We start from the raw sequence: 19,746 nt of genomic DNA, 5'->3' as shown, positions 1-19,746 counted from the left end.
ACGAGAATGACGTGTTTCTGTGTGTGAGAGCCAGCTAGAGCTTTTATACAGCCTGACTCACTTTACGCATGATCTTTCGCCCATAGAACATCACTTTGTCTCTCTTGCGGAAGCGGTATTTGGGAGCCTCCTGAGCTTCTAAGTCTGTTAAACATAATAAATGACATTACCACAGGTATACACACTACTGACTTCATGACTATCCTTATGCGTTTTAGATGTACAATGAGAAATGCATTTCAGCAACTACTGACTTCGAAGCTTGATCCTCCGCAAGATGAAGAAGATCAGGATGGCGATGAGGACTATGGCGATACCTGCACCAATTACCATCCCCACCATCTGAATAAAGAGGAACCAAAGAGGGAGAACGTCAGTGGTATACATTATAGTATTTACAACAGTAAAGCATTTATTTACTTGGATATTTTAATATTAAAGTAATATTTTAGTTAAAGTATTTGTGTTTTCTAAAAAGAAAAAAAAAACTAAGTTGAGGCCATTAAAAACAAATAATTTTATTTTCAGTTTTTAATTATTTGTTCATTGTCATCAAGGTACATATATTACCAGCAGTAAACATGGTTACACCTACTTGAGATGTATTACCGTAGGTAGTTTCTGTTAGTTTTCCAATTTATTTCCAAGTGTATAAATCTACAGTTCCCTTACCTGTGTGACAAATTGGCTGTTGAATGAGACTTACTAAGACATGAAATCAAACTGGATGCTCACCATGCTTGTTTGTAGTTCCTCCTCCACAAAAGTCTTGATGTTATCAAACCCGTCCTAATGTAACAAGAGAAGACACAAACAGTACAGTCAATCAGAAAATGAAAAACAAAACAAATTAAAAAGTGTTTTAGGTATTGGTCCCAACCAACTACCGGCCAATAACCTGCCTCAGTACCACATGGAAGCTCCTTTTAGGCATCATAGTGGCTAATATGAACAGGCATGTGGCTAAATATATGAGAGGGGCACAGAAAAGAATTGGCAAGAATACCACAGGGGCGAAACACCAGCTACTGGTAGAAAGAGCAGTTGCTTGCGATTGCAAGACCAGACTGACCAACCTGTGGACCACCTGGATTGACTACAAGAAGGCCTATGACTCAATGCCCCACAACTGCATCCTGGAAACCTAGAGCTGTACAAGATCAACAGGTTCCTAAGAGTCTTCCTCGGGAACTAATGGGGGATATGGATACTGACTATGGAACAGGGGAATTGTAAGCCACCTCCTCCTCACCTACATTGATGTCATCAAACTGCATACCCACAGGCAAATGGAAGCCATGAGAAGGATGGTAGGAAAACCACAACTAAAAAATACCTGCAGAGAGTAAGGCAGGTCCGGAGGAGTCAGCTGAATGGGAAGAAGAAGATCCAGGCAATCAACACCTACATCCTGCTAGAGATTAGATATCCTGCTGGGATACTAAGCTGGCCAAAAGAGGAGACAGAAGCCATGGACATCAAGATAAGGAAGCTCGTTAGTATGCATGGAGGGTTTCACCCCAAATCCAGCACCCTGAGAGTTTATGCTATGCAAAAAAAAAAAAAAAGGCTGGGGACTAGTGAGCTTCAGAACCACTGTCCAGGATGAGACAACAAACATCCATGATGACTGCCTGCTTAGTAAATACCTCAGTCAGCAGAAACACAAGAAAGAAGAGGAGCAAGGACAAGAACCATGATGGAAGGACAGGCCCCTGGACAGTATATGCCACCGGCAGATAGATGAAGCAGCTGGCATCCAGCAATCCTACCAGTGGCTAGACAGAGCTGGACTGAAAGACAGCATGGAGGCACTAATCATGGCAGCACAGGAACAAGCTCTGAGGACAAGATCCATAAAAGCTGGGGTCTATCACACCAGGTAAGACAACAGGTGCAGGCTGTGTAAAGATGCCCCTGACAATCCAGCATATAACAGCAGGGTGCAAAATGCTAGCAGGTAGGCCATACGTGGAACACCATAACCAAGTGGCGAGATGGGATTTTTTAATTTTTAATATTTTTTTAATTATCTCCTAGTATGAAGCCCGGGCCTGCAGGCTTCAGTTCTGAAGTGCACTGGAATGTGAGAATGCGGAATTTGTCCTTGAGGAAGGACTGCCTAATGCACATGAAACAACAGTCAAAGGAGATGAGAATGCAGCAACTCATCTGATCCTCTTCACACTTTGCCCTTACCATGTTTCACATAGTTACAAACTGATTACCACACAGAGTTTCACAGTTTTGGATACTATTAATAGACTCAGGATTTCAGATATAAAATTACTGGGCTCACAGGCAATATATTTTGGCTTTTCTTTCAACTAAGGAAATCTTTATTACTTAAATTAAGTAATATCAAACTCAGCACTTACTTTTGAAATAAAGACTGTCAGTTCAAAGAGTTTGAAAAGAGTGCAAAGATCTTGTGGCCAAGACAAGCTTCTTTATGTGTCTTTATGTGTGTGTGTCACTAACAATCCATCAGATACCATATTGCAAGAGTAAGAGTAATAGGTGCTGTCTGACAGCCAGACAGTAAGACTGCATGTCCGTTATCAGTCATTATTGATTACCGTATGTTTAGCTAAGGGTTATTAAACAGTAAATGTCTTAAGCTGGACACGTCACTTGACACTCACTGATAGTGGAAATTAGAGACAGTAAGTGCATGGACAGCATGTGCACATGGAAATGCACTACACCTGCAGACTTAGAATAAGAGTTCAAAATATAGTTCAGAAATCAGTGAGTTGAGTGTGGAAAGTGTACATGTATGTTAGGGATGGGTATCGAAAACCGGTTCTTGTTGAGAACCGGTTCCCACTGTTTCAATTCCTTGGAGTTGTTTGCCATTTTTGCAAACGATTCCCATATCGATTCCAGTCGCCCCGAATGACGTCATCACGTTGCGGAGCGTCATTTACCTGGCAGGAAACATGGCGGCTCAAACGCTCAAAAGTTTGGTTATACTTTACGAGAACGGATGACAACAGGGCAACTTGCAATACTTGCAAAGTAGACATTTCATTTAAGGGAGGAAACACTACGAATATGCAAAAGCATTTGCTCACAAAACACACGATAACCTTAAATGAATGTCGTGTTTTTAATTCCGCTCCAGATTCGTGAATCTCAACCCAGCAGCAGCGGTAACGTTTGCACGTCCTCTCCCGTTAATGCGGCAGGTAAATAATCAACTAACAGTGCATATTATGTTAGCGCGATCTGCCTTATTACAAAACCTGCCATTACTGTGCATTTAGGTGACCATGATGAGAGAGACAGACAGAGTCTGGTTGGCTCAGATGCTGGCAGTTCTCGCTGCAGTCTACCGGTAACGTCTCCTTTCAGGCCAGGATAGACGAATGTCACCGAGCAGTGACTGAGTTTGTGGTCAAAGGCTTGAACCCATTTGCCACAGCAGATGCCCCCGATTTTCAGTAAATGAATGTGTTTAATTGTAGGCAGGGACATTACTGGATATTCTTGTGTAATTGCTACAGAATAATTTATGTTATACTTTGTTATTGCTACAGAAGAATATTTATTTTACTTTTACAATTTTTTCCCCCGGGGACCTTGTGACACCCCATTAAAGAGCCGTAGGCTGGATCTCTTAAGATCTCACTGTTGGGTTTGTAAGGCCATGTTACTCCTAAATCTTGTTCAAAGAGAAGATATAAAACAAAGTTCTAAGCTAGTCGACCTTAGTGTTCTCCTTTTTAAAAATAAGAATCGATAAGAGAATCGATAAAGAATCGAATTGTTAAACAGAATCGAAAATGGAATCGGAATCGTGAAAATCTTATCAATACCCATCCCTAATGCATGTGCATTTGTCTCAAAATGACAACTAGGACAAATCTGTCACTGTGCATGCATGAAAAACCATATTCAGCTTAGTCTACACACTCTAAAGCTAACTTTGTTTCAAATGAAAGCTCAAATTGTGCACCACTAGGGTGGTCAAGAATGACCAAGCTACAGACAGACAAACTGGTGATGGCTAACCAACGAGACATATTAGTGGTGGACAAGCAGATGGCTCTAGTGATGTAAACGTAGTCTACACACTCTCAAGCTAACTTTGTTTAAAATTAAAGCTCAAATTCTGTACTAGCTGAGAAGTTTTAAATGGACACTTGTTTCAAGGTCTCTTTCTAAAACCTACAAGTCAGCTTTTCATATTTTTGTAAGCACAAAGTTATGTGCTAATACAAGTCACCAGCACACCGTTTTCTACTGGCAGGTTGCTGTGGCTTATGTTAATAACCTTGAAGCCTGTTTCCACATTAGGATTGTGAAAGACTGCCCATCCGCTGGAGCAAGGACACGTATACAAATAAATACTGTAGTCAAAACCAACCTCTTGGCTGTGACCTTCACCCTCTTGTTCGGAGGTACTCTGTCCCATTGTAACCCTGTTTCTTCATAGGGATGGTCCATCAACAGCCACTGAGAACAAAGATAGATATGCATACTCAACAAAAAGCTATTTTGACATGGCACGGTATGAAAAACACAGGTACACACTTTCAAATTATGGAGAGGCAAATTCTATTTAGCTGCTTACTGTGATTTTTTCCTGTTAACACAAGTCAAACATATCTTGAGCCAACATGTTTAGCAAAGCAAAGTAACTTGTTGAAAGTCAACATAAAGCGTTCTTTGACATGTTACAGTTTGGTAGTCTATGCTGCCCAGCTGAGTGAGAAAACCACAGTTTGTACTACCAGGAGTATGAGTGGTACTATGGACGTGCATCCACACAAACAAATTAAATAGTTCACAGCTGCAGGAAAAAAAATAGTGGGGCAGAACGAGCAAATGTAGTTCAAAGACAAAGAAGTTGTTAGCACACACAGTTGCATAAGAGAAGAACATTTCTCAGTCCCTAACTAAAGTTTCTGGATTAGCTGTCTAACTGCATCTATTCTTCAAAAATCGCTTCAACTGCACAGAAGAAAAGGGATCCAAAAATTTGCATCCTACAACAGCATATTGCTGACATCACTGATCCAGGCCTTAGTTACACAGAAACACGGCAGGCTTGCTAGATAACAGATAAACGACTATACAGGTAGTAACTCATTACCCCCTTTTCACCTTTTTATCCTTCCCCTTCATCCAAATAGGAATGATTTTCTTGTTGCTCCACTAAATTTGTGCCATTTTAACGGGACATTACATGATGATGAAATTAAAAAAATTAATTAATTAATTAAAAAGGCAGAAATGCTGGTTGACAACAGCTTTGTGTTCGTTAGGTTTGTATCTTAGTTTTCGTGTGTTTACGAGTGACTGCATAAGTGGAGAGGTTTTTTGTTGTTTTCTGTTTATTCTTTTGCACATACAATTTTCCTTTAACCACTGCCATTGTACACTGTAGTATTTTACCTCCCCAGAGAGATACACACTGAGCAGTAGGAGATGTACAAGTTTATCCAGGCACATACCACCTAACTGCCCACATCTGCCAGAATACAGACAGATTCAGCTGACACAGGCATTTATTCTATAGCAAAAACAACAAGCTCACTGTCTACAGACAAATAAATAGCGAAGCTGACTGAGGACAACCAATTACCCACTAACTCTAAAGCCTCGAGCAGAAAGTGATGCTGGAGATTAAACAAGCAGATTCTATGTTTGCTAAGGGTATACAGATTAGGCTGCTGCACAAAGAGGAAGATGCCTATAAAGAAGCAAGCATCTTATGGCTAAGAAAAGACATTACAATAACAATGCTGACCCTTTTTTCTGTTTTATAAAATCTTTTGGTATTGGACAGTGGAAGTTACTGGAAGTTTTGATAAACGAAAAAGAAAATATCTTTATATCTTGGCACTTGTGCTGTACATAACAAGTCACGCGACGTGACGCTGCGGCTGTGATTGGTTCGGCTCTGCGCTACTTAATTTGGATTGGCTGACCTTTTTTTTTTTCAAGAGGACAAGAGCGGTGAAGTCTATCGCGATAGTTTAATTTCTCTATCGAGTAAAAGTTATATCGCGATACATATCGTTATCGTTCTATCGCCCAGCTCTAGTATACAACATAAACTGCAATCAGCAGCAGCTTTCTCCTGTGCGATTGGTGACTCGGAGAGAGATAGAGAGGCTGGACTGATGCATGGATGAAATTCAATCTGTGAAAAACAGAGTGGAGTGTTGTGTTACATGAAGTAACCCTGTGCATCATAAACAAAACCACAGAACAGCATGCTGCTGCAAAGGACCCACAGAGCTACAACACCGCATAGGAACATCTTTAGCATTTCCTACCAAAAGGCACAAATCTTGGATCCTGGCATTTATCTGGATGTTACTTTTACATATACCAGCCACCGAAACCTTGCTGCAGACCAAGCACACCCCCACGTGCCCTCCATACTGAAAACAACTACTCAAGAACTGGAGGAACACAACAAAGGATGCCATGGTAACCTGGCCTAATTTAAGAATGGACAAATAGGCGAGCTAAGAATGGACTGATAAAGTAGTCCCATGTGTTGCAAAATCTTTTTTCTGCCTCTGTTGAAGCAGCCAGTGTATCAAACCTTGCGTAAATCCAGACAAAATAAAAACTGAAACTTAGAGTTACACTTGACACTTCACTCAGCATAGTTTTAAAGTGTGGCAATAGCACCTTTAAGAAGAGTACAGGATGATAGACCCAAAGGAGATAGTATTCACCCTCTAGCCTCCAAGCAGTGCCCCTCTCCATGCAGCCCTACTCCTATTGTTCTCTAGGAACAATGAAGCCAGTGTTTAACCCACTATACACGATCTGACCTGGACTGACTGTTAACAGAGTACCGACTATACCATGAGATTCATGGTAACAATAACAACAGTTTGGGCTTTCAAGGTCTTGTGATGTGTATGGTTGGAAACTCTGACAGATAAAAAAAAAAAGATTCCAAAGTGGACTGAACTATCACTCTGTATCTTAATGGTTAAATGGTGTATTTAAGACAGGTAAAGGGAAACAAAACAGTTCTTTTGTTGTTACTTTCAGCCCAAACTGGGATTTTTTTTTTTTTTTAAATAAAATACAGGCAGCATAGAGCCCTGACACATGCAAACTGCAGCAAAGCAGTGACCAGCTAGTTATATTGTACCGATCTGTCCAGTGTTTTGCCTGTATTTGAGTATTAAAGCCCTTCTCGCACAAAATATACAGTTTAATATATTTAGGAAGTGTTCTGTTAAATTGTGGACATGCCAACCAGGTGCAGGAAAGCTACACGTGACTGTGAATTTTGTTCAAAAACTGTTCATTAGCTGCACGGATTTATGTTCACATTAGCCTTATTGTGCTCTGTCCAGAGCCTGTAAACATAAATATCATATTAAATTACACTCCTGCTCTTCAGGGGGCGTCTTCTGACTACATCACTGCCCACTGTGTGAGGATGACATTAGCTCGTGTTTCCATCCAGCTAAAACTGCTCTCCATAATTTACGCCCGAAGCGGCGCTGGTTTGCTGACTCTGGTTATTTGGGTGCGTTGTAAACAGACCCTGGTGGTGAGGATTCACCTTCAGTACATTAGAAAAAAGTGGAGTTTTTATAGTAAGCTTTACGACATTTAGGTAGCTAGTACACACCAGCAGATGGTGTTTTTATTTTTTATTTTGTCGCAGTAGTGTACCGTTAGCTAGCAAACACTCACATGAAACCAATCCCGAAGACGACAGTGGCTACATAGATTAGATTATAGTTAGGCCTCGTTTAGTTCTTTCAACTCGGAGAACCGTTTATTATTAGTATTAGTATTAGGACACAGCCGATAAGCTGGAAGTAGAAAAATCTTTGCTACCTTCAAGGCAGAGGGCACCTGACAGATTATTGTCACGGGATGTTAGCTAGCTGTCGTTACCGGTTTTCTCCGGCCATCATTAATGACTTGGGGGTGCAAGAACTTCTAACCATCGTAAATACGATAACGGGCTTGGGTTTACAGTTCGTCTTTTTCTGACCTCCAAAAGAGCAATGTGACAGAGCTATAATATTAATATTAGTGACACAGTTGAAGAGCTATCTCCGGTTTTCACTACTATCATTAAGTAAAAGCCTCGTAAAATTATACAGTCGTCTACTAAAACATATACCAAACTCATCTCTTTAAATAATATATGTATAGAAGGATTTACCTAAGCTGATACACTCCGGTCAATCGTCACGTACAGTCAAGTGAAACACAACGGAAATCATCTTCAATGTAGCCCCTCCTCGTCTAAGTCCGCTAGACCTCCGTCCAATCAACATTGACGATGTTGTCAAGTCGGCCCAATTAAAATACAAGACTGGGCGCTGGCCCAGATCTCCCGCCCACATTTATGTAAATAAAAAAATGTGTCCAATGAGAATTTAGAATAACTAACCAGACGACCCGTGATTGGATAATATTTGGAATGATTGACAATAAGACAACCATCACTCGCCTTTGCCGCGGGATACTGCTACACCTTTAAGAATGATAAAAGTGTTAATAAAACAATCAAACCTCAATTAGTTCCTCACATGTCCGTCACTTCCGTTACGTTTAAATCTGTCATTAGCTATATGTTATTTTCGGGAAATCGCTCTGTCTTGACATTAAAATATAGTACCTTGTCGAAACAAGACGGCCGTTATTTTCACCCAATACCTTTTACTGCAAATAAAACTGAAGCAACGTTGCCCTCTCGTGGGAAGTGTAACAAAGTGCTACTTTAAGAGAGACAACTAAAATAGACATCTTTTTTTCCACACACTAATAAAACAATGAAGACAACAAAGGTTCGCCCTTAGAATACATAATCTTTATTGTGAGGTCAGTGTCAAGTAATGAAGTTACAGCTCTGCAATGGGCTTATGGGGCCAGTATGGGTGTTTGACCTTGTCCAACTTTGTCTCGGGGAAGACGCTGTTGAGGTCCTCGATGGTCATCTGATCGAAGGGGATCATGTTCTTAAATTTAGCCAGCTGAAAACACACAAAGCAGAAAAGAAGTTTTTAAACACCATAACACACTCATGGTGCATTTGAGCAAATAAGCCAACTACTGTCTCACCTCTTCTTCATACTGAGCAATGCGGGCCTTGGATCCTTCAATGTAGGCTTGTGCACTTTTGTTCTGTTGGAGAAGAGTGAATTATGAATTTGAAAGAGCAAAAAGAAGAAGAGATTTGGGATGCAGCTCCCTCTGTTTTAAATGTCAATTTGTGTTTAAACGATTTTGTGACCTTTGGAAAATTCTTTGCACATTTACAATTCTTATTATTAAAATATGTACACATGGTATGGCTGCCAATTCTTCTTTCATCATTACAGTTTCCAGATAAAAATGTTCTTACTTTTAAGCTAAACATGCAAATACATTAATTTGTTTGATCTCGCCACTTACAGCCTCAGCCTCCTGCGCATTGATGGTGCTTGTCTGTGTGTCAGTGGGCTCAGGAATCTGCAGTGCTTTAAACTGTGTGAAGGAAGAATAAAAAAGTAAAAGATAGAATTTAATAACACAGGGAATTTAAGCTCTACTTTTTGTGTCCCACTCAAAGCTAGTCAGACTGTCAGACTACACATAAAAATGGATAAAGCATTAATGCTTCCTCCCATGGTAAAAAAAAACTGGGAGTTGGGAGCCCCATGTTATGGCAAAGCATGTGCTAATTTTTATTTTTATTTTTTTAATTATAGGCAATACAACTTGGAATCTAAGGTATTTCAATTGCAGGATTATTTTGTGCCTGCAACACGCTTGTTTTTGAGACCGGTTTTGAGTGGATTGTGCTGCAAACAAGGAACATGAGCTTTGGAGAAAAAAACAAAACAAAACACTTTCTAAAAGTAGTGGGTCCTGACTCGTTTTCGTGATCTGTTAACTCACTGTTATATGTAAAAGAAGGTTTTCAAAATAATCTATGCTGTGAAAAACTAAGTACACTATTGATTGAATAGCCTGTAGAGCCACCTTATTAGTAATAAGGTGAAGTAATCATTTTACATTTGTTAATGCATAATTCTCTTAATGTCCCACTGACAGCATTTTGATCATTTTGAGGTCTGTACTTAGACTGGGTCACTCCAAAGCCTGGATTTTTTTTTTTCAGATGGCCTCACGTTTGACTCCAGAATACTTTGGTAAACACTCAGTGACTGTAAGACATTCCGATCCTGTGGCACCAAAGCAAGTCCATATCATTAGCCCTCCACAGTTGGTATGAGGCATTTGTGTTGATATGTTGTGTTTTGTTTTTGGTAAATGTGAAACTGTAAATTATGGCCAAACATCTCCACTTTGGTTTCCTCTGTATAAAAGGACAGGAGTCATGTGGTATGTTACGATGCAACTTTCCAAACTGAACTGTTCTTTTTAGAGAGAAGAGTTTTTCTCCTGGCAGCCTTTCCAAATAAACCATAGTTTTTTGGTCTTTTTCTAACTGTACTGTCATGAACTTTAACATGTAAACATGCTACTGAGGCATGTAGAGTCTGACATGTAGCTGTTGGGTTTTTTGCAGTTTCTCTAAGCACTGCACGCTCTGAACATAGAGTGAATTTGCTGGTCCACTCCTGTGAAGATAGTAGGATTGTGTTAATATGACACTGAAGTTTTAAAACTGTTAAAACTTCTGCTTTAATTGGGGTTTTGAAGATATGTGGCCACCAACCATGTGACTTAACTTGTGACAATGCAGAGTCAAGTAAATAAGGCTCCAATCACACAGATCTAAAGACTGGTCTGCTAACCATTTGGCAAGCACCAGTGCCCTACCAGGAATAAGTGGTTGCTGGAAGTTGATGGCTGTCACCGGGAAAATGACTGTGCATGATATATGAGAAATCTCAATCGAGGTGGTCACACTTGTTATTTGATTGGTTAATCAAGCGCATTTGATTATACTCTATAAATCTGTCAACAAAATATTTTCAGTGCAATCAAAATTTCTCCTGTGCAATAATTGAATATTTATTTTATTATTGTTTTTAAATATGTACCACTGGCTTTATATTCATTTATTTATTATACTTGACTCTTTTTAATCTTTGTACTGATGTTTTTTATGTCTTTATGTGATCTTGTGCAACGTAATTTTGTTCTGCATTGCGTCTTTGAGGTACTGCTAAGTGAAAGCAAATCTTGAATTAGCAGCACCTGACTGCCACTTACCCTCTTATTTTCAATGGAAGATGTAAGGGTGTACTTAATTTTTCACAGGGATTCATGTAGTTATGTGAAAACTGATTTGATTTTACAGCCACTACAATGGGGCATTACAGGACAATCTTTTATAAAATGAAAACACAATTTTAATTATGTGAAAAATTTTCAGAGCAGCTAGACACAACATTAAAAATGCCACAAACAACTTTTTAAAAATGGCATTCTACACACGCTCTATTTGGTGCTTTAATATTGACTAATAACCTGCTGAGAAAAGCTCACCTTTTTCTCAAACTCATCAACCATCCCGGCTTTGGCCACTGCACTCCTGTAGAAGCTCCAGTCAATAGCCACAGGCTTTTCTGGCAAGGAGGCTAGCCTGGTAGGGAGGAGAAGAGCAAAAGAGAAACCCAAGTAGATGATATTTAAGGTGCAAAGAGCAAATAAAATGGACAACAGAACTGTTCACAAGTTGATACAAATGCAAAATTCAGTGATGATGCTTCTAGGAGACAAATTAATGCAACCGCCCACTTTAATTATTATAATGATGGTATAAATTAAAGTCTGCAAAGAATAATGAGACAGCCGCTTAATTTTCTATTAAATCTCTAACATAAATTTATTCATTAAATTGATGTCATGCAGTTACTAAGGTGATGCTTTTTTTTCTCTGATGTTTTTTATAATCACTGGAAACCAAAATAATAACTGAGATTAAAATGAAATTATTCACCCAGGCCTTAGTCTGCAGGTTATACAAGATGACATGTCAACTTGATCAATCTGTTTTCTACTGGCTGGGTGACCCAGTCACTGTTATCGCTGCTCTCCATGTCATTAAGCCATGTCTTAAAAAGAGTTTCTTGTTCCAACACATTCCAACTCCTTAAGTCTCCCACAAACACGGCTCTCTCTACAACCACAAATAGAATGGAATTATGCAGGAAACATTGCAGTTTAAATAACACATCCCAGTGTACTACAGTCAGTTGTTTTGTACTACTGATACTTCCAGCATCAGTAGCGTACAATGTGTACAAGATGAGCCGTTCAAGCAGCAATAATTAAGATAAATATCTACCATTTGCACTATTTGCTGTGTTCTCTTGAAAGCAGAAAACATCTTCTTTCTACTAAAGCTGCAGCGATTGATTGATTCGATTATAAAAAATTCTCAACAAACATTCGATGCTTCGTTTAACACTCTGTAGCGTGCTACCGTCGCCATGAAAAAGTGATGCATATTTGCCACTAAAAACATATTCAGAAGCTGCATGTGAATAAAAGGTTTGTCAACATTAAGCCCAGGTAGCCTCCAGTTTTAAACAAAAACACTGATAACACAATGGCAGCAGTGATGATGATGCTGGCCCAGCTTAAGGTGGAGCCAGAGTGTTTACGCACAGCTAAGAGGCGGAGCCGTTACCATTATGGTGAGCTCAGGTTTAGTGAAAGAAAACATGTTTTCTAACATCCAAAAGATCTGCACAGTTCCTGTGTTCACCCTTAAATCTTTTACTGGGAAAACCTAGCAGGAGTACTTCATCAAAGCATGTGATCAACAAACTCTGATGTTAAGAAAAGCCAAGTTTGCGGCTGCTCAATCCACAGACGTTTGTTTTACACTGGGAGAAATCTGCAGTAATCCTCCAGAAGTTGAATTAAAACAAACAGATGACCTGTTAACTTAATCTGATTATTGAGAGTTTACTTGATTGGGTAATCGACAGATTAGTCGATTGATAGCTGGAGCCTAATTTCCACACATTGGAGATGATGATGTATAACATAGTGAGAGGTGTATATCATACTTGGCAGAGATGCCATCACTGCGAGTCTTCAGTGCATTGAACATGCCACGCTGGTTGGGTGGAACTCGCTCGGCAAATGCCACCCAGTCAATGGCCTTCAGGGCTACACGACGGCCTGCCATCTCGACTGTCTGAAAACAGAAAGGACACATGTTTTTATTTATTTTAAGTATTGAATTAAAATGTCAACAATCATCTAGACAAATCTTGTCAACATGTGTTTTGGTCAATAATTAGTTTGTTTGTTGAGAAACAAACAGAAAACAGGAAAATCGTCTGTTGATGAGGAGGATACCTGGTTTGAGGCACCACAATGAGAAGACTACTTTTATTTTACAACTGGATTTCAAAACTTACACAAGCATCATACAGAAAAATCATCTGAGAACCTTGCCTTTCACTCCTGCTGCCATCCTTCTGTCAAACATTACCACCAACCCTGCACACTTCTTCGCCTCTCTTGTACACTGTCTGTTGCTTTGGTTGGTTGACCCCAGGTATTTAAGATTCACCAATTCCTTAGACTAAAATCAGAATAAACTTAAATATGTAAGCCTAAAATTTTAATATACATTTCAAATGCATTTGCATAACGTAGGTTAAACATAAGGACAAATGAAAGGCATATTCCTCACTCAATAAATAAAGAATGAATGTATATCATTAAGGAACGAACGGGTATACAGTTATTTTCATGTTTCCTTAATTTATGCTTGCATACTGTGCGTGGCATTCAGTGTATAAAACCCGATTGAATTGAATATATAAAATATAAAATTGAGTGTCTAGTGATTGCAGCATTTGGAAAGACATTTGCGTTTACATAAAACTGACAGATGAGGAGTACCTTACATTGTTAAATGAAATAACTTTCAGACAGTAAATATATATTACATGTTCACTTTCAAGTTATTGAGAGTGGAGAGATATTTTGCTGTACGCCGAGATATGAATAAAATACTTCAACTCAATGTCCTCATTTCGCTGGACCCAGAGGTCCAGAGTTTCTCCTGGTCCTCTGGGTCACGGTCAGACAATATGAAGCCTGTTGAAGCTAAATAATTGTTGTGTCTTGATGATGTTTTATATTTTTTAAAGATAGTTGCAGTGGCACCGTCCGTGACGTTTTGCTCAATTTAAACACTCAAAACCGGCCAAAGGTAGCTAACTCTGTTAGCTTGCTAGCCAAGGTCAGAGGACTCCGTCTATGACACCGGGACTTTGACAAAACACGAATGTGGCCGGTCAGGCTACTTTTCCATCTTCCATCCACCGACACATGCATGACCCCAACTAACCATTATTTAAGAAATTATTATCAGATATTCTTTCAATCAGTCACCCCTTCTCTGTACTCACCTCGCTGCAGTGTTGTCTGTGACAGGACGGACCAACGGAAGAGCCTTCTTCATCAGCGCCTTGAGCCGCAAATCGGCGCCACCGCCCTCTGCTGGACAGGCTGAGTAATCACAGCCTGTCTTCATGCGTTTCCTTTTCTTTCCTTTTTTTCATTTGCAAACTTTCGCAATTATGCGATCCAGCTTCTAGAAGCCAATTTCTAGAACTGTGGGCTTAAACAGTGAGTAATTATTAAATAAATAAACCCTAAATCTCACTGTCTATTAACTCTATATTCCAGGTAATTATATTGGCCTTAAGAGTTTACCAGTGTCCCACAAGTGTAACCAGGCAATAAATGGAAACAATAAAATGCATCAATTCCAAAACCAAAGCCATCATTAAAAATGTGAGATTTTCCCAGAAACGTGGCGCAATTGGTGCAACCTGTAGGTTAGACAGATGAATGTCACTTGGTTACTTGATGTGCGCAGCAAAGATAAAAGGTTTCCTTTATCCTTAAAAATCCACATCCTTTGAGTCGGTCGTGGGAAAAATGTGTTTTTTATATTTAAAAGTAAAATAAAAGTGTACTATCTCCAATAAACTGTATCATCGCGACAAACTGAGATTCAAGTAATCTTTTTAGGATTTACAGACCAAACTGTTTTCGCTTTAAAATGTAAATAAGGAAAACAAAACAATACGCTATGCTCTTTATTTATAAATTACGAAAGGTGCACAATGTGGTAAAAGTAAGCGGATCTGCACTGAAAATCAAACAGCTATGTGGTCATTCCCAAATCAGATAATTAAATGCGTGTGAATGCGATGAGGTTGTCAGGTAAACGTTTTGCACACTTATAAATCACATAATAAAATATCTAAATAAAATTTGAAAAACATTTAACTAACAAAGCTTTTCCGCTGCACTGCACAGTAAAAACCCGCAGAACACACGGAGGCTCCAGAGGTCAATGGCGATATTAACAGAAAAAAAAAGTGAGTCAAGCACTTATCAATTCTTGGATAATGTTTATTTACTAAAATCAGTTTTTACAAGTTACTGCACATTTTGATAGACTCATGTATGTACACAGTACAGATACAAAGATATTCAATAAATACCACTTCTCCTGCCCTTTAAGCGAGACTGCAGGACGTTTAAGAACACTACAAATTTTATTTACATTTACAGCAAAATTCATCAAAGTAAATCTAATATCACTCCCATAAAGGCCACGTTGTGAAGGTTAAAAAAACTAATACATGTATTTTTTTCCTAAAATATAATTCTGTCTCCGTTCTTTAAAAAGAATGATAGAAATCGTGACAATAATACAGATATTAACACAGCAAAAATGGACAACGCTACCCGATAACAGAAAAAATATTCATATCTTGAATGAGGAATTCAAGTGATGATAAAGAGAGTACACTTCGGGGTCCTAAGGCACTGACACCAATTAAGTACTTTTCTGTTGCTTTTATTAATGTCCCCCAGCTTTAGAGGATTATTGCCTTTAGATCCGGACACATTTAATTGCCCAGTTGCTACTGGAGAGCACGGAGGACAGGCTGGGATGAAATATTTAAGGCATGTCATCTACTGTGTGAGTAGATGACATCTGCTTATGGAGTTTTGCTTAAGAAAATTAAGGCCAAGAATCCACGATTCTCAGAAGTGGACACAAAATGAGAGCAAGTGACCGCACTCGGAACGATTACGCACACGTTTATACACCGGTATTCGCCACTTGTCGTATTTGTCTTCGGTTTTGGAGTTTGGGGGGAAAATAGTCTAAACTCCAAAACTTTTTAATTGTGCTGTGGCCAAGAGCACACACGCACACACACAGGAACATTATTAAGACAAATAGTACATCCCATAAGTGACGGGTCCACTGAACAGTCCTGGCACAGGCAGACTGGGTCTCGGGAAGGCGTTTGAAGGGCCCCAGGATGGAGAGCTCATGTGCGCTCCGAGGGGGAAAGGCAGCGCGAATGCAGGCAGGACGGGCTTGGAGGCTAACTTAAACTTTTCCAGCTCGGCCTCCTGAAGTCTCTTGGCTTTGGCCCTCCTGTTCTGAAACCAGATTTTGACCTGAGTCTCCGTCAGGTTGAGAGAGTTGGAGAACTCGGCTCGCTCTGCGATGGAGAGGTACTGCTTCTGGCGAAACTTGCGCTCCAGCGCCAGGAGCTGGGAGGTAGTAAAGGGCGTGCGAGGTTTCCTGTTGTTTTTATGCTTCCTTAAAGTACACTGAGTTGGACTTGAGCTTCCTGTCACAAAGAAATTGCAAAGAGAAAAAGCTGAGGTTAGATTAAATCGGAGTTTAACTGAAGCGGGATTGTCACAGCAGGTGAACATAAGAGCCCTCGCCACTGGATACAAACACCAGCATAACGCAGCTTACACACACTGATAAATACACTGCAGTATATTGATGTTGACAAAATAACCTGCATCACACACTGTCACATCTTTGTGGAATCAAAGGCTTGAGCACATACTCAGATTTTCTGCTTTCATTTATGACTTTTTAAATGTTTAAAAGTTGTTTTATTTATTTATTTATTTATTTATTTATTTTATAGATAACAAGACATATATGGCATCAAATGGTAAAGGGTCGGTGCAGCAGAGAAGCGAGTGTTTCTTGAGCTCAGATGCAAAACATATTTCCATTGTTATGCATTTATTTACCTAATAAATGACCAAATAAAAATAGTATTTACGCATCATACGTGTGTAGGAAACAAAAAGGCGTCTCACAGTTAAACTTGTTATGCAGCTCCTATAGAGAGGTGGATAAATGCAGTTTATTTTTGTTTCTGATAACTGCGGAGGGACGGACTTACGGGGAGGTGTAGAAAAGGAGGACGTCTGGAACCAAGTGCTCTGATCTTTCTCACAAAACTGTGGACTGTCTTCGCTGGAGCTACTGGAAACACCCTGCGAGCTCTCAGCCGATATCTTCCTCTCCGCGTAAAAAGTCCTTGGAGAGAGATGTTCGCCTTGCCCAGCCACGGGCTTCGGAAGGACCAGAGCTAAATCTGAGGACGAGTAAGAAGTCCGACAGGTGGTCTTCTTGGAAATCAATGACTCGACGCTAAACGGGAGGCTGCTCCGCTGGAGTTTGTATCCTTTCTCGGTTGTCATGTCTTTGGGTTGCAGTTCCTCGCTCTCCGTATCCGTCTCCTCTTTTTGATGAAGCTGTTTGGCGTCTTGGGACGGCGACCCCTGCACAGGATTCATCATGATACAAGGGGATGGGGCCATGCACCTCCGTGCGGCCCGTTTAGAGGAATTACGTGGCTGAGGGGTACGGTGTCCAATGTGCGTCTTTGCGCTGTCAGCGGTGCCCAGTAGCTTTTTACGCGCTGGACGGGATCGTCTATAAAAGGACAGGGGCTGTCCCCCTCCCTGCTTCGACCAATCATCTCGTCAAGTTGGCCTCGTGACGTCTCAGAGTGTGGTTTTGATTGGCCTGTAGCCTTCCAAGAGAACATCAAGAAGGCTTTGAAAGGAAGGAGACGTTAATCATACAGACCCCATGCGGTGCGGGACTATTGATGGCTCTCACAAAGTAGCTTAGACCAATTTTAGTGCAATTAACCAGTGGGGAGGACTCTCTTGACCATTTACATCCTTTAGCAGAGCACTTCCATCGGTAGTATTAGTTTAATTACTCTCTTACTGTAAAGCTGAGCAAGGGCTAATGAGTTACGTGTCGATATCAAAGTCGTACTTTTATCAAAGAGATTAAAATATATTTTGTGCCCCAAATTAAATATAATAAAAGCAAATCCATTTGTCAATGAATAACCTGCCCGTAAGTGTATATTATAGAAATAAAAGTAAGTGAAACAGCTTAACAGAAATTCCAATCAGAAAGAGTGCGAAGCCAGGATAGAAATTGATTAGGTATGAGTGTTGGTCACACAGCATTGCAGCAATTTAAGGCCTGTCAGGAGCTCTTCTCCTTAACAATAGCCTCGGTTGAGAAGCAACAGGCGTTTTCTTTCTCCAGGTCATACTATTTAATAAGCCAGACAAGTTGTGTTTTGCAAGGCGCCAGACTCGGCAGGATCAAAAAGGAAGATACCTCGGGGAGAAAAGGCAACGGTTAACTCCACTTAACCAATTGTCCTCCGAATATTTCATAGTCCAGTGCATGGAGCTGGGTGGAAACAGGCGCTGACAGTTAACTGTTTCACGTCTGGGTTCATTTTTCCAGTCATCTGGACATATTTTGTTATGCGAAAAAAAATCTACAGCAAAAAATAAATTAAAAAAGAAAGAAACCTTTTGAAACTATTATAATGTGAAAATGTTCATAAAATGAGAAACATACCCATGATACTGAATGAGTATTCTTAGCTTGGAAGTTTTTACCATTGTAGTTGATAAAGTTCATTTCTGTTCATCACTGAGTTTATAACTGTTTTGTCATAAATCCTTTTTTGAGTGGGGGGCTTTAAATAGGATAAAATAGAATAAATAAATAGAATAAAAAAGCACAGTAAATGTGTAGTGAGGTAGAAGCTGAATAAATATGGAAATACCTATGGCGCGACACCTCATGGTTTGATTTGTCGCTCACAACAATAACTACAGTATAAATCCCTTTAAATTTAACAAAGATTAACATCTAAATTCTTCTCCGCTGACATGTCCAAGCTGATATCACATTAAACATGTCAGCAGCACACTGCAGCCTCCAAGCCAACACAAGACCCCACTGAGAACTCACACAGTCAGCAATGCTATCAAATACACAAGAGGAGGATTAGTGTGAAGATGGACTGAGCTAGTGGTCAGTCCAAGAACTTAAGCCCTCCACTTCCCCATCCTCTTTTACTCCCCCAAATTACTTTAATAGCCCCCCTCCAAGGCTAGTTGCTTAACTGGATAACAGTGGTATGTAAACTGACTTGACCTGCCCTGTGCATAACCATGTATCACAGCTGAACCTCACATAGGATTCAGCATCTGACTTTAAATACAATTCACATGATTGGCAGACATTTCTTTAAAAATTTAACAGAGAACCATTATTTGACTGACAAAAATCTTGATTGAGATCAGTGATGGCTGACCCCCTGAACGCCCTCAGGTGTAAGAATTTACCTCTCATCAGGTAAGAGGCACAACTCCTGCTTAATCATTCAACTTGAGTAAATCCTGATGTTGAGTCTGCTCCTTCATTTCCTATCTGACAAAACAAGTCCTCTGTCTCCTCACACACCCTGGCCCCTTGTCACCCAGCTGGTTTGTGTTTAAATGTGTACCCCTTCCCTCTTGCTCATCGCCATACTGTCGTGCAAGAAGGGGATGAGAGTTGGGCCGTGGAGTGCACAGGCTGATTCATCTGATACAGGTACATCCAAAGATAAATCTACATGAGAAGTACACTTACCTCTCCTCCCC

General features: G+C 40.0%; 3 protein-coding genes across 7 annotated transcripts in view; all 3 read right to left on the bottom strand.

Moving 5' to 3' along the window:
• pnpla6 (patatin-like phospholipase domain containing 6) overlaps positions 1-8,259 on the bottom strand; it is a 31,190-nt gene extending 22,931 nt beyond the window's left edge. For 3 of the 4 annotated variants that reach the window (XM_085459886.1, XM_085459889.1, XM_085459887.1), the window contains exons 1-5: positions 8,165-8,259; positions 4,373-4,461; positions 736-789; positions 255-342; positions 62-144 (exon numbers count right to left, since the gene is read on the bottom strand). In XM_085459886.1, the coding sequence (XP_085316012.1) occupies positions 62-144; positions 255-342; positions 736-789; positions 4,373-4,420 (273 nt within the window). In that variant the 5' untranslated portion in view covers positions 4,421-4,461; positions 8,165-8,259. The remainder of the gene's footprint in view (positions 1-61; positions 145-254; positions 343-735; positions 790-4,372; positions 4,462-8,164) is intronic. The other variant, XM_085459888.1, reaches the window with a different exon arrangement.
• A 534-nt stretch (positions 8,260-8,793) lies between these two features.
• LOC146708142 (ATP synthase peripheral stalk subunit d, mitochondrial-like) lies at positions 8,794-14,420 on the bottom strand. 2 transcript variants are annotated; one of them, XM_085459884.1, is made up of 6 exons: positions 14,337-14,420; positions 12,978-13,108; positions 11,446-11,542; positions 9,400-9,471; positions 9,067-9,129; positions 8,794-8,978 (listed from the first exon to the last, which is right to left on the bottom strand). In XM_085459884.1, exons 2-6 carry the CDS (start codon positions 13,097-13,099, stop codon positions 8,847-8,849), a joined length of 486 nt encoding a protein of 161 aa, XP_085316010.1. In that variant the 5' UTR covers positions 13,100-13,108; positions 14,337-14,420; the 3' UTR covers positions 8,794-8,846. The 2 variants fall into 2 exon arrangements, with proteins under 2 accessions (XP_085316010.1, XP_085316011.1); XM_085459885.1 differs by lacking the exon at positions 14,337-14,420 and adding an exon at positions 13,372-13,472.
• Positions 14,421-15,345: 925 nt separating this feature from the next.
• Positions 15,346-17,667, bottom strand: LOC146708141 (homeobox protein MSH-C-like). Its single transcript, XM_085460924.1, has 2 exons — positions 17,175-17,667; positions 15,346-16,595 (listed from the first exon to the last, which is right to left on the bottom strand). The coding sequence occupies exons 1-2, from the start codon at positions 17,593-17,595 to the stop codon at positions 16,183-16,185; spliced, it is 834 nt and encodes a 277-aa protein (XP_085317050.1). The 5' UTR covers positions 17,596-17,667; the 3' UTR covers positions 15,346-16,182.
• Between the last annotated feature and the right edge of the window lie 2,079 nt (positions 17,668-19,746).

This window comes from Copadichromis virginalis, linkage group LG6, assembly GCF_057382275.1.
Source record: "Copadichromis virginalis isolate Kocher_CV1m ecotype Utaka linkage group LG6, C_Virginalis_male_GT1.1, whole genome shotgun sequence".
In the NCBI taxonomy this organism is placed as follows: domain Eukaryota; kingdom Metazoa; phylum Chordata; class Actinopteri; order Cichliformes; family Cichlidae; genus Copadichromis; species Copadichromis virginalis.
Note: the sequence above shows the minus strand (reverse complement) of the source record. Positions and strands in the feature narration are given on the sequence as shown.